General features: G+C 30.2%; 1 protein-coding gene across 2 annotated transcripts in view; it reads right to left on the bottom strand.

Annotated features, from left to right (window-relative positions):
* The window catches only part of LOC130893720 (facilitated trehalose transporter Tret1-like), a 33364-nt gene continuing 16450 nt past the window's right edge, over positions 1-16914 (bottom strand). For both annotated transcript variants that reach the window (XM_057800048.1, XM_057800056.1), the window contains exons 3-5: positions 14676-15009; positions 13288-13442; positions 1-9787 (exon numbers count right to left, since the gene is read on the bottom strand). In XM_057800048.1, the coding sequence (XP_057656031.1) occupies positions 8510-9787; positions 13288-13442; positions 14676-14742 (1500 nt within the window). In that variant the 5' untranslated portion in view covers positions 14743-15009 and the 3' untranslated portion in view covers positions 1-8509. The remainder of the gene's footprint in view (positions 9788-13287; positions 13443-14675; positions 15010-16914) is intronic.

The raw sequence follows: 16914 nt of genomic DNA, 5'->3' as shown, positions 1-16914 counted from the left end.
AACAATCTAAAATTTATTTTTTATAATTGATTTGTGTCACAAACAAAATAGATATAGTCTATCACATTAATCAGTAACTATACTTACTAATTCACAAGCCTCATTTATTAATAGGTCATATATTTCTTACTCATTTATCACGTTATTTAGTTATTGTTGAAGCAAATATGTAGGTTTAAAGCACAATGGAGGTATAAATAAAATATACGTTTTTAATTTGGGAAGTACATTTAAGAACAGTCAATACGTATTGAAACTAAAGGTCATGGAAATCTTATAATTTTTGTAGCGCTCTATTGGCTGTAGAATAATGAATTCAACGGAAGTACATTAATTGCGTGAACCCAGAGTGGAGGCATTAAGGTTTTATTTTTCTACTGATATCGAGGAATCTGTCAATTACATTGGTCTAGCGTAGGGCATATCTAGATGGTTTATCTTTCTTCTGTTAGATTATAGTAAGAATACTTCCAAAAAAATTGGTTTTCTGTAGAATATTATAATATATATCTAGGATCCACCAAGTTTTTATGTCAAATGGAATCGTTTTTCTATAACATACATAGATGTACATATTCAAGTAACTCAACATAGTTATATCAATATTTTCTTTTCTGCGATCATTCTTAGATCGCAGCAGCATAAAAGTCGCACAAATTTGTTGGCAATAGCGGCAAAAATGAGAAATATGTGTAATTTTGTTTTACTCGCTTCTATTACTCGAATATCTTGTTAACTCAAAATCATATTTGGCGCCAACTTCAGTTAAGTCGAATTTTTTGGAGGAACCTCTTTATTAAGATTTATTAAGTTGTTGTTTACAAAGTTTTACGCAACCAGTTTATTCTCTGCTCTGTTTCAATAGACAACCGGAGTGCGACGTCACGGCCGTCATATTGTTAAGTTCCCTTTCTAAACAAAGTGTGTGAGGTAGTGTGCGTTCTTTAAAGTTATTTTTTATCAAAATTTATCAAATCAAATCCGAATTACAAATCACTAAACATATATACGATCGTCAACGCAGTTAAAACTTTGTTTGGAACGTGATCCCTGACCTGCGCCAACAATGGCGGTGTGTGACGTCATCACTATTACAGTACATTCGCTTTTACTATTTATAAGATTTTGACGTCCAAGGCATTTTTGTTTGGTTTGCTACTTGCTATGTCATCAAAACTTCATTTGTTAACCAGAATATAAGCTTATAAAGGAAGTGTACAGTGGCTCTGAAATAAAGATGTAGGTGTGAGGTACGGTATTTCGGCAAGAACAGAGTCTATTATTCTGAAGAAGAAGTAGTTAGTCAGCTTAAACCTGCTAAAGTGCAGAATTTGCCTATATCCGAAAGGCTGATTAAATAAGAAGTATTGTACTTCAGTCAAAAACTAGGACAAACAAACATTAAACCAAACACAGACTGGAATGATAATTGGAAACAAAGATAAATAACATAAAAAAAGTTTTATCATTGAAATTAATGATAAACATTCTTTTATAAATGTCGCATATGTCAAAAACCCATGTGAAGAAAGCAGAGATGTGAATGATGGAGATTGTACTAAATGGAGACGTGATGTGTTACCCCATTTAATAAGAACTTATAAAGCACTTGGCGTTTTACAAAAGAAGTGCAATAGGGATAAGTATAGTAAACAAAGAGTCATATTGATGTTTCTTACAAATATGGAGGGATCATAAAAAATAAGATTATTTCTAATAGGTAAAAATAATGAACCACGCTGCTTTCGAAGTAATAAGTGGTTGCGATTTGACTACTAAGCAAATTCAAAGCTCTGGATACAAAAGAATGGCTATTAACATTGAACAGATACTTTGAAAACGAGAGAAGAAAATGTATTTATTTCATTGACAATTTTCCGGCAAGAAAGAGAGAAAGTGAAGAAGAAATGAAATAAGAAGCTTGGAGCTTAGACAATGGTAGCATCTTTAACGATTTTAAAGAAGTGGATGACGAAATCGTTACTTTGAAGTTTTCCACCGAAGAAGATATCATGAGTCTTGCAAATCCGAATCGGTACATTTCAACGACAAAGCTGACTGCGAGGTCGAGATAGTGGAGAAGGATTTGGAAGACGATTTCCATCAACCATCTTCAAACAAAATGGTTGAAAATTCGCTGCATGTCTTGCGTTTCTATTCAAAAGCCAAAGAACATACACTAGACTCTCTGTATGAGAATTTGAATAAAAGTCAAGATTTTTTTTTCAAAATCAAAATAAGTAATCCATTCGTCTGTCACAAATAAATGACTTTTTATAATAAATTAAATACACACGTATATGTATGTACAAAAATTGATATGATCATATTTATTAGAGTGGAATATGTTTAATATATATATGGGTGTAGATTTGCATTTTTACTGAAATAATGCATTAATTTTTATTTGAAGTAAATAAAAATATGTATACTTATTTTTTGATAACTCGTCATATGACAATTCGAAGTTTCACTGTATATATATTTCTAGTTTTTGCCCGCATCGCTATTTCGGTGGACCACTGCTCTGGCTTTTTCCAACGCTCTGGTTATCAGTTACGTTTTGAATTTGCACCTGTTGGATACAATTATATGACTTCCATAAACAAATAGCTCAAACGGTAAACTATGACAACTTACAGGTTGTACTTCTATTCGCGCAAAATGTGCTATAAACTTTTCTATGTGAAAGAAATAGTCTGTATCAACAGATAATAACAAGAGTTTAATCTGGCCTATTTTATAATAACTAATTTGAATAATTATTAAATAATAGATATTGTTGGGAGTCTTCGAAAATATTTTTTCTATGAAAAAGTTGTAATGGATAAATATTTGCCATTATGAGCAATACGTCCCATAAAATTAAACGTTAGATGGTAAATATATATCACAATTAATTAATTCAAATCAAAATTAATTAATGAAATTCTCATTTTCGATATGAATCCAAAATAGTATTTAACAAACATCATTAGGAAATAATTATAAGATTATATAAAATTGGATAATTTACTAAAAATGTTTTTCTTTCTATGAGTGTTGCTTCTATATCTTTTCTGTCATAATTCTTAATAAACTATCCACAGTTTCCTTTTGAAATCCACAATTTTTTCCTTTTTGAGAAATTAGCTGGCGAAAACAGGTACGGAATTAGAGCGGTATTTTGCAAAGCAAAGGAAATGAAACACACGCATGAGCTAGATGATGCTCTAGTTTGTGTCTAAGTAAATGGAAAGATTTTGCTGTTGGGCCCAGATTCTAAACATTTTTTGATGAGGTATGATTATATGTTATCATGATATCAAAGAATATACTTTTCCTAAAATTTTATGCCAGCAGGCATCTTAATATCATATAAAAAATTAAATTTTGATACAGTATGAAGCTGAGATATTTACATATTATGATTCATCAATTGCATTTCAATTGAAACAATAAGAGCGAATTGATAAAATTTATTTAAATATAATGTAGCTTTGAATTTGTCTACACATTTCGATAGGTATATCTTAAGTTTTACTTAATTTTTAAAAATAAAACTAATCAGCAAATAATTATGAAAAATTGTATATCAGAGGGATAAGCCATCGAAAATTTTATCTATTTATGTAGTTTCAATAGGCTGGAAGTGATATAAGAATTACGTTATTAGTTTTGTAATCGATTCACTTCATGAAAAATCAACTAAAAATACTGTCAAGTAAATTTGCAGTTTCAAGAAATACAATGTATATAGTGAAATAAAATATTCGATATAAAATGAATTCGCAATAAATACTTATAACAAGGAATTGATTTTAGATTAAAAAACTATTACTATCAATTGTATCAATTAAAAATTAAAAACAAATGAATTATCCAATTATGGGTAAAATGTCACAGCGGAGAATGTAGATCATGAGGCAAAAGAAGCTTGCAAATAGGAAGAGTACTTGAGCTTTTTCTGTCAAGCTGATGTAATTAGCAAGCATAAAAAATCTATTGGAATCAGATGAAGAGAAGATTATAAGAACTTCAGCAAAACAGCATTATCTCAATCTGACAAATAGCATTCCACACACATAACAAATTTTGATTATCGTAAAATAGCAACTATAACGCGAATTGAATTAAATCATGGTTGTTTTCCGGTGCACCTTCATAAATTGTTTATTCTACAGTCGCCATTTTGCAGTTACAACAACGCATCGATCGGTGATACTAATAATATTTTTCTATAGTGCAAGAAAAAAGAAGCGGCTATATCTAATTTCTATATTTCTTTGATTTACTGTAACTTTCCTCTCCCATTAAATATTACCTCTCTCCTGGCATGCGTAAATAAAGCTACTGTAGATACTATAATAAACTTCATCAAGGAAGCAAGAAAAGTTCTTGAAATCATGCTTATTCATTACGTACAAAAAATGTCTGTGTCCTATAGCTTTATTGTAAGGCCATCCATACTCCATACACATACACACAAAATTAATCTGCAATTGATAAAAAATATTTTTTCAGATTACATATAATTTTATCAGAATGTTAGGGATACTCTAGATCAGTTTTTTCAACGTACAAATTTACTTCAAAAAGTTATAACGGCATAGAAGTACAGTATATCGTAAAGTGACGAATGCCAAGCACCTAAGAACTTCAGTCTTTAAGTTCGGAGGAACAACTATCACATAGCATTTTATATCCGTAATAATAGATATTAGAGTTTTTATATTAGGCTATTTTTAAGCAGTCAACTACTTTCATAACAAAAGCATTTAAAGGTTTAATAATAGAATAGATTCTGTAGTTTCATCGAATATCCACTCATAATTTTACCATATCTTTTAATTGATTTTAATTTCATGAAAAACGATCAACCCCAGGAGCAGTTAGTTCTTTCAGTCAGTCAAGACGGTTGAAATTATAAAAGGAAAATAGTTGATATGAGCAGTTATTTTTGAAAAGATGGGATTTGTTATTGTTAGAAGACAAATTTAGATACAGAATTCGGAACAACTATTGAAAATATATAAAAAGTGTTAAGAAAAGAGCACGATAATGATTTCAATACAAAATCTCAAGTAGGATTCTTCGGTTTAACTAGATCATCAACTAAGTGAAATAAATAATTGGGAATCTAACTTAATGCTAAAAGTGGGATGAAGACAGACTTAGTTGATTTTTGAAGCGACATTCTAATTTGATATGCGGCCAAACTGACACAATTTCTGCTACGAGAGCTGTCGGATTTTTTCATTTATTTATAAGTGTCAGTTAAAGCACATATTATAGATAGTATAACCGCGGAACAGAAACTAGTTTTAGTACTATTAGATCGACATTGACTATACTATATTATTATATATAGTATCTCACATGTGTCCATAAAACATTTCATTTTTGCGATCACTGTGCCCTAGCTAGTGCAGAAGTACACAAATACGCACACGCTTTACCAATAAAACCACAAATGAGATGGATGGAGGACTTAACAAAACACGCAGATTCTAGATGATTGAATTTGGCGGAGAAGAGATTGAAAAATGCTGAGGGCAGCTATGTGAAATGATTAGATGATGAACGAAAAGTACTAATATAGGTAAAATCAGATGAAAAGTGAGCGTGCGTTGTTATCTACTTTTTCAGAACCCCAAACAAATTCCCCAAATCGTGATTCCAAACTTTTAAAGGCAATGCGGATGATTAGTCACATTAGTGTTGAATTGTGATTGTCTGTTTGATTTTTTCATTAAATAACAGTATTAATTTCTATTCAACATTCAATTAATATTTAAAAAGGCACTTATTTCTAAAATTTTTTCACTAAAGCTAAAAACACTGAAAATCAGATATTTAATTTATAAAAACTTTTCAATAAGAAAAATGATGAGAAAGTATTCTTCTTCTGTTAAACTTAATGTTAGTAAATCATGGTTTTGATTAAGATTAAGATGTACTATAATTATAAAACATGTACAAAGTGGGTTACAAAAAATAATCCACCTCGATATGTGCCGAAACACGTCGACTTTTGCGTGACATAATGATGGTCTATGATATTTTTTTATATATATTTCGACTTTTCAAAGTTAATTAGTTTGTGCAAGTTTGTTATAATAAAAGTGAATAAAAACAAATTAGTAATTCGTTTAAAGTTGTTCTTAGTAAATGAATGTTGGTATTTTTCGAATACTTCCAATATGGTATAATCTATTGCAGAACAAGTTGATATTGTTTGAAAACTAGAAGTAAACAAGAAGAAGAGGGAATGTGTTTAATCAGCTTCATGGAAAAAGCAATTCGTGATTCACATGTATTAGAGTTTTGTGAGATTATACAATATAGTACAATATAACTTTTAATTTAGTTTTTTTTTTTCGGATGAATGTTTTATTTGTATATTGACACAGTTGTTTTGAGTGAGTTGAACAAAAAAGTATTCCACTACACACATTCACGATATCCTCAAAATTAGAACGTGTGGGCAGGAGTTTCGTAGAAAATGGATTAGGCGTTATTGAATGGTCTGCAATACTTCACACGATTCATTCGATGACACCGTTTGAACCTTTCATTCACTAATAGTTCTATGTGTCACAACTTTAGATAATTTTCGTTACATCACAATAAATTATCCTATTGTTCTAATTGTTTCATGTCACCAATTAGCAAACCTCAGGCGGTGCGTTTCATTTTTAATAGACTTGCGCTTCAAATTAATTAATACCAATACGCATTAAATATAAAAAAAATCATGGACGATCATATGTATGAATACTCTTTCTAACTGCATGTGGTGCTACACATGGTATGGTCCCTATTTAAAAATAAAGGGTTGGCGAAGTTGAAGAGAGTGGGTTGACAAATGACAATTCTCTGTGTTGAAAAAGTGTATCTTCTTTAGAGCAAAAATCGATCTGTTCCAGCTTTTCTTTATAATCTAATGAATACTTTCAAATATCGGGATAGACTTTTTTCTATAACCCACTCTGTAGAAGCTCTATGCAAGTACCAAGACAGTTTAAATTGTTTTTGCTATTTGGATAAAATTCTTTACTGGAAAGGGGAAAATGTGTGATTTCTCTCGTGTATCCCAAATAATATTGATTTTTCTTCTAAGAAATATTGAATAAACTGTTTACACCACCACTACACCAACACTAAACAATTATACTGCGCGTTTCGATAACCAAGTTATCGTTTTCAGAGACTGAAGGTAAACTGTATATTCAGTATGAATATCGTCAACGGTTCCAGAAACTCCAACTTAGTTCTAAGAAATATAATAAGCTTTCAGTACGTCATACACAAGGTGTAAATGACAGATCAGATATATGAAATAACCAGTGCAATAGAAAATATGTAACGCCAACTTTGGTTACTTCTACTCATTTCATTTTATGTAGATGCTCTAGAATTTGAAATGAAATGCTATAATATAATAAAATGGTTAGAAATGTTACTTCTGAATTTCTAGTGACAATTTATTGAGCTAACAGTTTTGATTAGAGCTACAAATTTGCCCAAAATCGGAGAAAAATGCTTATATTGGAGATTGAGTTAATATAGTTTGTATTTTCAATAATAATTTAGGATAACTCGGTCCTAACTCATATTTATAAATTGATAATAGAGAAAACTTTGGAACTATTTCGGATTATGTAAGTTAACTTATTGATATCTATCAAAAACTCAAATTCTTTGTGGTAAGGTCCAAATTATATAGCTTATGAGATCTAACATGTTATTTGATAGAAATTTATTAACCTAATATTCTTTAGCAATAAGTTACATGTTTTGAGAGTGAAATAACTGGTAATATGAAATAATTATTAAAATAATTATAACCAATTGAAAAAAAGTGCAGAGAGAACACAAAATTTCCTATCAACATAATGTGTATGTTACGTGTTACGTAAACTTGAGCAATTTTTTATCAAACCAAGGTACTTCAGTGGTAGAAGCAAAGTTGAATATTTATCATATACCACCTACCCCGAAAAATTTCTATAACAAATGTTTGTCAGCAAGGCTAGACAGTAGAGGTGTTTTAAACATTGGAGATTATAAGGAATGTCTGATACATAAAACTTTTAAAACAAAGTGTTATGGGGTATTTTCATTAATTTCAAAGTTATATTGTCAAATTTGTATGTTATTGGTTTATTAAGAAATCAACCCCTTGAGCATCAGCAACTAAATTAAAACAATAAGAATAAAGAATCATGACGCTAACATTTGTATGTTAATTAAAAGTAATATAAGCACCAGTTGTTAATTAGGGTTACAAAGTAATTTCAGACAAGGTAGCAAATACTTCACAAAAATTTGACTTCGATCTGCAATCCATTACATTTACTTTCGAAACTAATGGTAGTAAATTAAATTAACGGAAATCTGGTTGTTCATTTTCTAAATAACATCTTATTTAGAAATGAACTGATATTTGATATGTATTTTTGTGTTTCAGTAAATTTTAGCTGAACATCGTAAATATTCAATTTTTCTTTTGATTGATGATATGATTTCAAACTCCACTCTTTTCATTACTGTTTTTTTCTGGTGTACTATTAATTTTATTGTCTTTATTATCTAATGTTGCATGAAAAGATAAAGACTCTGATCTTAAACTGTTACTTCTCAGTGGAAAAGGCACTCCTTTCAGAATAAATTGAATTTCTTCCAAGGTCTTTCCTTTTGTTTCTGGAATGTAAAGTTGTGCAAAAACTGCAGTAAGGATACAAGAGGCCGCAAAAATATAGAAAGGAACTTCATGTCCATAGGCCGTAGAAAGCCTTTGGTATATCTCTATAGATATCCAGGCGAAAAATACGTAGGCACAATCAGCTATCGTCATTCCCATTGCTTTCGTCTTAGCAGGAAAAAGCTCAGCAGTCATTACAATGGGAATTATACCTAAGCCAAATTTAAAAACAGCTGCATATACCATCACAGTCACAATTGGTATCCAAGACACACCTGAGATGTCATAATTACAATTTTTAAAAGTAAAATATACAGCTAATACTAATAAACAAAGTCCTGTTAATAAACTTGAAATAGTAAGAAGATATTTTCTACCAAATTTGTCTACAACGAAATCAGCTATTGTAGCAGAAAGAAGCATAAGTGCCGCGAATAGTATCCCAGCGTTTTGTGATCTCATATATATTGAATCGGCTGACATTAAAATCTCGTGCAAATTCATTAGCATCACACTTATACTACTAAAATGTTGAGCGGCATTCAATATCACCATTATAATAACTGCTTTTCTATTACTTGCAATTAAAACTAAATCTTGAGGCCTTCCTTTCTCACTTTTTTGTCTATTAACAGCAGCAGTTATTTCTTTAAGTTCTTTATCTACATCATCACTACCTCTTAATCTCTGGAGATGTCTCTTAGCTTTTTCGTCCTTACCTTTTGATATCAAATAGTAAGGGCTGTCAGGCATGAAGGGAAAGGTAATTAATTGGATAATTACTATCACAGAGCCCACAATACTTGGTACATAGAATGGTGCATAAGGTGCTACTGCATAAATTATTAGTATTCCCAATAGCATCATTAAGTATATAATTCCTGCTAAGAATCCCCGAATTTTTTTATCTGCTATTTCAGCAACATACATGGGAGCTGCTACAAACGCCACATCCCCTGATAAACCGATTATATATCTTGCGATGTACAAAAACAATGTACTGTCTGCAACAGCTATTAGTATCCAAGAAACTAAAGCCATGAATGCCGATATAATGATAGATCCCTTTCTTCCTATTGTATCCACGGCGAAGATGGTAATCTGAAAAAATATATTATATTTATAAATTCAATGGTCAACAACTATTAACTTGAATATAATCGACATATCAAGTTAATTTGATAAGTAGCTAAGCATTTTACAATATAAATAGCCTTTAGTGTCTCTTCCGGTGTTGGTTTTATTTTTAATTCCTTTGTTTGAGTTGTTCGGTGGTAAATTCAAAAAAGTCCGTCTTACTGAAATTCAACGACAACTTGTTGAAGTTTATGAAGGTGCAATGAATGATTGAAATGTGTGCCAATGATGTAGACTTTTTCATAAAGGAAGGACAAATATTGTTGATGCAAAACGATCTGGGAGCTTTAGTATCAAAGGCTTGACACGAAAAGTCGTTAAGAATATTCGCATTCACCTGTTAATTAGCACTATTAAACTTTCAGTTCTTTCTAAAACTAAAGGAAATTCTTCGTACAATGAGATCCAAAAGCTGGGGCCACGGCTTGACAAGTATTTAAATGTTAAAAACTGAAACAATGGTTTTATTTTAGTTTGTAATATAATTTACGGTCACAACTAAATTTCCTCCTACTCCATTACAAAACGGTTCGTAACAAAAAATCATCCTCGTATATATTTAATGAAGTAAACATATGTGTTGTCATTATTTGTTTCCATTATTGCATCTGGGAGAACATGATATTGCTCATTAAACTATGTAAGACCCAAGCTCAAAGCCAAGATTTTTAGTTCTTAGAATATACTGTTGAATTGTTATTTTGTGGGCTATTGTTATATTTATCCACAAAATTTTTTTCGCAGCTGTACAAATCGATAGTATGTCGATGTGATCTTGATAGATGTTCATCAACTTTATGGTCCATATTTAGAATAAAAAAATCAGTCAAATATCTACAAACATAGATATTTTTAAAAGAATATTACATACGTTACGGTTCTTCGCATGTTTTTGATTTTCGCATTATATTAGGTTCCCAATTCTTGAGGTAATTTTCCTAGGAATGCAGTTGTTTCCAAAAGATTCCAACAAATCAAGATAAAGTAACGTTTTTAAGCATATTCAAATTGTCTCCTTGGTGGATTTTATCAAGATAATTTTAATTTGATCTTTTTTCTTAGCATCTTCCTTTGGTCCATAAAACGCAAGTTACAGATGCGTAGTAAATTTTTTGAACAACTATTTTAATTTACGTGAATATTATAATGAATAGGAAATAAAAGTATTTGTTTAAATATTATCTTGACGTCACTTTCTACTTCTATAATAATTATAAACACTCCTTTATTCAAATATAATATTAAAAATTCTCTGAGACAATTTGCATTCACAATTATTTATCATACAGAGTGAAAATAGTTTTAAATTGAAACGTCAAAAACATTTAGAATCGTCAATGACTGTTTGTCTTTGAAACAGACAGATTTCAAAGAAAAATTACGTTTTGTTTTTGAAAAGTACAGAAAAAGACAAATGATACTTTTATTTTAAAAAAGTCAGATTTTAAAAACGATGGTTTGATTTTTGAAAAACATAGTATTCAAAGACAAATAACAGTTTGCTCTCAAAAAATATACATTCCAAAAAGAAACAACGGTTTGTTTGTGGGAACATTGAGAAAGGAAGATACCAAAAAGGGGGTTTCTAAGGACAAATGAAAGTTTATTTACGAAAAATTGCAAAAGACAAGTGACGGTTTGTTGTTAAAATAGAGAATTTCCAAGAAACTGACCGTTTGTGTTTGAACAGACAGTTGATGGGTTTCAAAAGCAAATAACAGTTTTCAAAGATACATGACGTTGTTTTTAAAGAAATTCGATTGTATGTACAGAATATTCTTGATACCTCGGCTATTTCTTTTCTTTGAGGGATCTGTAGGTTAGATATTCGCTCTAGTTGTAATTTACTGAATTTTTTGGTTATTTCTATCAATGCCAAATTGGAATTTACCTCGGTACAAACATTTTTTAGAAACCACTAGGCGAAGCGACGGATTAGAATTGAATTAATAAGAACTTAAGATTGAGTCATGATCGAAATTTTTAGACCCGCAGCAACTAACACAATCTCGTATTTGGTATTTGTTGTGTCCATATACGGGATAAAAAGTTCCAAGAAGTTTTTGTTAAATTGTTTGATCGAATGAACAAACGAATGGAGTTTAAGAGATAGAAGAGTATAGTTAACAAAATTCCTCAAAATAATCTTTCAGATATGGAGTAAATAAAAATGTTCAGTATGACACACGTATCTATAGGACAGACAAGAAAAATATAAATTGATTCGATACTCGGATATGAACATACAGTTGATATGATGAAAATGAGAACAATTCATAATATTTAGTTGAATATCAAAATCGGAAAACAAATTATTTTTTGAACTGATTGGCAAAACTCTACATGAATCATCATATTCAGTAATGTACCTTGCAATTATTTGGTAGGTAGCAGAGTCATTACTATTATATTTAGACTAATTTGTCGTTTGTTTCGCCTTATACAACATTTGTGATAAGTTTGTGGTAACAGTATCTTACTAATTATTTCACTAAACTCTAGATATTTGGTGTGTAATTTACGACGCAATATAAAAAATTATTTGATGAATTAAGGGTATCACGTGAAAGCATGAAATCCAAACACAAAAGATTGATTGTGTGTGTGAACTGTGAATTGTCGTGATGGAAAAAAACTCAAACTTCAACAAATGCGGTTGTTTTTTTAGTTCGTGATCAAAGCGTTTCAGTAAATCAGCATAATAGTGGCTATTTATCGTTTTTCCTCTTCCTCAATAATCAATAATGGACTCCCCAAACATCGTAGTCATGATGGTATTGGCCGAAGAAACGGTTATTGGATTCTTGGAAGCGAGTTCTCTTGTTTTGATAAACTTTTTGTTTCTGTTTGTATAATGGTATACCCAAGCTCCATCTTCTGTAGTATGTCGATGAAAAAATTCACTTTAATGTTTGATTAGCTTTAAGCGATCACAGAAATCGCCTTGTATATAACTTCTTAATATGTAACCTTCTATACAAAACATTGCAAACGTGTATTTACTTCATTAGCTATGTCGCTAAGTACAAGGGCACGGATTTTGTTTTCAGTAGTTACAGTAAATGACGCTCCCAAATGTACAGCATAATATGGCCACTCTTACTAGTGGAAAACCACTCATTCCGTTGAAAAGAGCACTTTCATTTTCATTTTTCCTCGGTTTGTTTGTTTTGCCTCGTAAAATATTTTATTAGTTATCGTAATTCCATTTTTTTAATATTTACCCAATAACGGAAATAGTTTTCTTTATATGAGTATTAAACATTTTAAAGACGACATCAAAAACATGGCAAAAACTTACAAATAGAGAGAGTGTTATCAACCTCTTGAAAGTTACTCTTTTTGTCAAACCGCCCACGTATTTCTGAATTTGGATTAAAAATTTACATTCTTCTATTTAATAGAAGTCATTATGAATACTGTTGTTATACGTTTTTTAAACTTTATTTGCTAATTATACATACCGGTAAACCAGTAATTCCACCAATCATGTAAATAGTCTCCAACCATATGTGATCCCTTTCTTGTAAGTGAATGTGGGAACTATTACTTTCCAATGTTGGCAAAACAGGAGCAGTCCATCCATAATGCATTCCATCGGAAATTGCTCCTATTGTTCCTATAAGATATAATATTTGTTAAAAGAATGAAATATTAAAGTAAGTTATCCATAAATTTTTATCAACGAATTTGAGTTTTATACTCCAGTAAAATTTGTGCATATCTTACAGCATACCAAGAATAAGTTTGTTGTAGTTATAAAATTTTGTTATGTGGTATTATAATTGGTTTGTATATATTAGAAAAACCCCGGCTGCTGTTATTCAGTCGTAAATTCACGGATTCTAATCTTCTTTTGTTGTCTAGTCAAGTCTATTATCATTTTTATTAGCTCCTTTCTAAAAGCGTCCGAATAAAAAATTTATTTAAGAAAGGATTCTTAAAATGATTGTTCATATTGTTCTTGTGAGAAAATCTGAAATTATTGCATTATTTCTAAACATTTTTCCAGAAATAGTTTTTGCATAGCATGTGCTGATAATTTTCTTTATAAATAACAGTTGACATAAGTTCTGATATTTGTATTTGCTTTTGATGAATTTGTAGATTTATTCTCGATCTAGAATAAAGACCATTTTGTTTGACTTTTTACAACTGCTCTGATCTCCTATATATTATTCTAATGTAGAATATTCAATGGATTATTTCCATATCGCACCAATGAAGAAGTGATACTTATTTTATGAATCAATACAATATTGAATTGGAAAAGGTGAATATAATAATGTACTTAAATCGACAGTGAAAATGCTAGAGCAGAAGAAATGAGGAATTTTTGAAATGCTAGTGATGGTTGGATGCACATAGAAATGTTTTTAAATTAACGTACCTATTTAAAACTGTGGTAAGGGATTGGAACTTCAGATGTATACATCATACAAAGATTCATATATTTTGATAAGAGACCGAAATAGGTCAAAGAGTCAATTTCTATCAGTTTTTAAGAAAAACACTTGTTAAGGTCTAAGAAGTAAACAAAGTTGATGAAATTATCATACAAAGATTATCTTTGTTCACCTTGTATGGATATGGAAACAATTATGCGAAAAGCTCATATATCTATACAAACCAATGTTTTAATAATCAGACAAGTGTATAGGTTTTCTTATATTCTTTATAATTGTTTGCTCAAAAAAATGGGTGAAACTGTACTAGTTTAAATAGTTACTTTAGTAATTTTATAACTTTATTAAAAAGTAAAGCTTATTAAATAAAAAAAATTATAATCAATACGAAACCTTCCAATAATTTATAATACACTATAAATTTGATAAAGAGTTAATCGACTCACCTGTGAGGACAGCTATCAGTTGAGGAAATGTCCCTTGAAACATGTGCAATAACGACTTCTCACGCATAACTGATGTTTGACGTTTGCTATACCAAAATAACTATATTGTGTCGAATGATAATTACTATGGCTTCACTTTAACTCACTGCTCTTGAACTGATATGCATATAAGTATACAATTTTTAATCAATCTTTCACATGTACAATCAAATATTCCAACTTTCTACTAGATAATTACCAACTGATATACAATATTTTTGTTTTGGTGATCACAGCCATAAATTTCCAATGGATAACAAATTAAAGATCTACTTTGTGTTAATCATTTGCAGGGCTGAAAAAATGAAAATTAATTTGTTGTGAGTTTTCATGTTATCAAATGTTATGACACGAGTTGTTAAATATTTACAAATTATCGGATATAATGATGTAATCTTTTATTATCGACAATTGTTGTTTTGTTAAAGAGTGAAAAAAATTTCATAGGTAGAAAACTTGCAACAGGTAATATTTTACTAAATATGAATTTACTAATCCGTTTTAGAAGAAGATATGGAAGGTAATAAATAATTTCAGTATCACCCAATAATACAAGAAGAAATGGAATCACAGTAACTACTGAATTCAAGAATAATTTATCGCAGTATTAATAACACAAATTCAACAATATTTGAAATGTGTAGGATACTTATCAGTCAGTAGGATATGATTCTTAATGAACAATGTAGTTGAAGAACTAGTGATTTGTATTTTTAATTGTTTTATTCAACATTAAATAGTAGATCACCCGACAGATATTATACAATATAGGAATTCGATCAAAGCATCAAATGTATTAATCGATCATTTGTTGATACCGCAAATAACATGTTTTTATCCACGCTTATCACAAACAAGCTGCAAATGTAGCAGGTTGGTGTTTCACCTCAGGAATAGCAAGTTAAATTAGAATGCAACAGTTAATGTTCGAACATAGGTTCACGTCCTAGTGTTCGGAAATGATAATTAATTACATAAAAATTATGGAATATCCTCAATCCATTCTAAAATCAAACCCGAAGTGCTGTATCCAGTTAACTACTCACCCCTCTGAAGGCGAAAACAATAATGATTTGACAATTAAGGAATTCTTTTCTTTAGATTTTTTCAGTGACTGGAAAAATATCAATCAGCTACGTACCTTGTTTACTTATTAGTCTAAGTATTTATGTGATATTGTGCTTGTGTCATTTATTTCACGTCAATTAAAAACTTGCGTTCAAATATATAATGTTGCACAAAAATACGCCATTATAATTAATTGAAAGAGTCTTATGTTTTGAGGTAAGTATTATTTTGAACTCTTGATTGTTCATTGAGCGAAAGTGAAATCGAATTCTTAGCAAAATAATAATCAAGAAAAAAATGTACTATTTATTTAACCCCAACATGATTATTTTGAGTACATACACATCTATAAAACTTAACCAAGAATAATAGCGGTTCTCTTATTGTCTTATTCACCACTTTAATACATGACCAGATACTTAAAATCTTCTCGCTTATAAGAATAACTATATATCGTGTTATTTTTATTAAAAAGTTTAGAGTAAATCGAACCAAAAACATGTTTATCCAGAATGATGAAAAAATTATTAACAAACAATGAATTCATGTTGAATTTGTTGGTATTAAATAGCAATATTCTTAGTCTTTCACCACTTCTGGTGCAAGTGCTGGAAAATTGCTGATAATTTGGCTACTTTGACCCAAAAAGCATAAATATGAACCAAAAAGTAAATAACGAGAATACCCTCAAGGATAAAACCCAGACTAATACACCCTAACTTTCCACTTCGACTACGAGCACCGGCCCACTAGAATCAACTAGCCTATCCGGACAACTCCCATATTTTCATCTGACAATCAAACCTTTTCACAGAACTCGAAGGTGTTACAGGTTTTCTACAGTTTCCTTGTAACTTATTTACTAGCCAAGAGAAAACACATTCAACATTAGGGTCCTCCCATGAAATCCTCCCAAATAAACAATAATACTTGTGAAAAATTTTCTTTTGACCATTTTTCCTCTCTAAAATGATTGATTACGACATAGAAAATTATAAATTACGAAAACATTAAAATTATATTTTCCGATATCTAATGTCATAAAAATATGTTGTGGGCATGCTTGGGAGTGAAACTAGGGAATTCAGATAGACCGATTCTTGATAAATTCTATTTGTTCTGAATTTTTGGA

This window comes from Diorhabda carinulata, chromosome 1 (genome assembly GCF_026250575.1).
Source record: "Diorhabda carinulata isolate Delta chromosome 1, icDioCari1.1, whole genome shotgun sequence".
Lineage (NCBI taxonomy): Eukaryota > Metazoa > Arthropoda > Insecta > Coleoptera > Chrysomelidae > Diorhabda > Diorhabda carinulata.
This window is presented reverse-complemented; position numbering and strand designations above follow the sequence as displayed.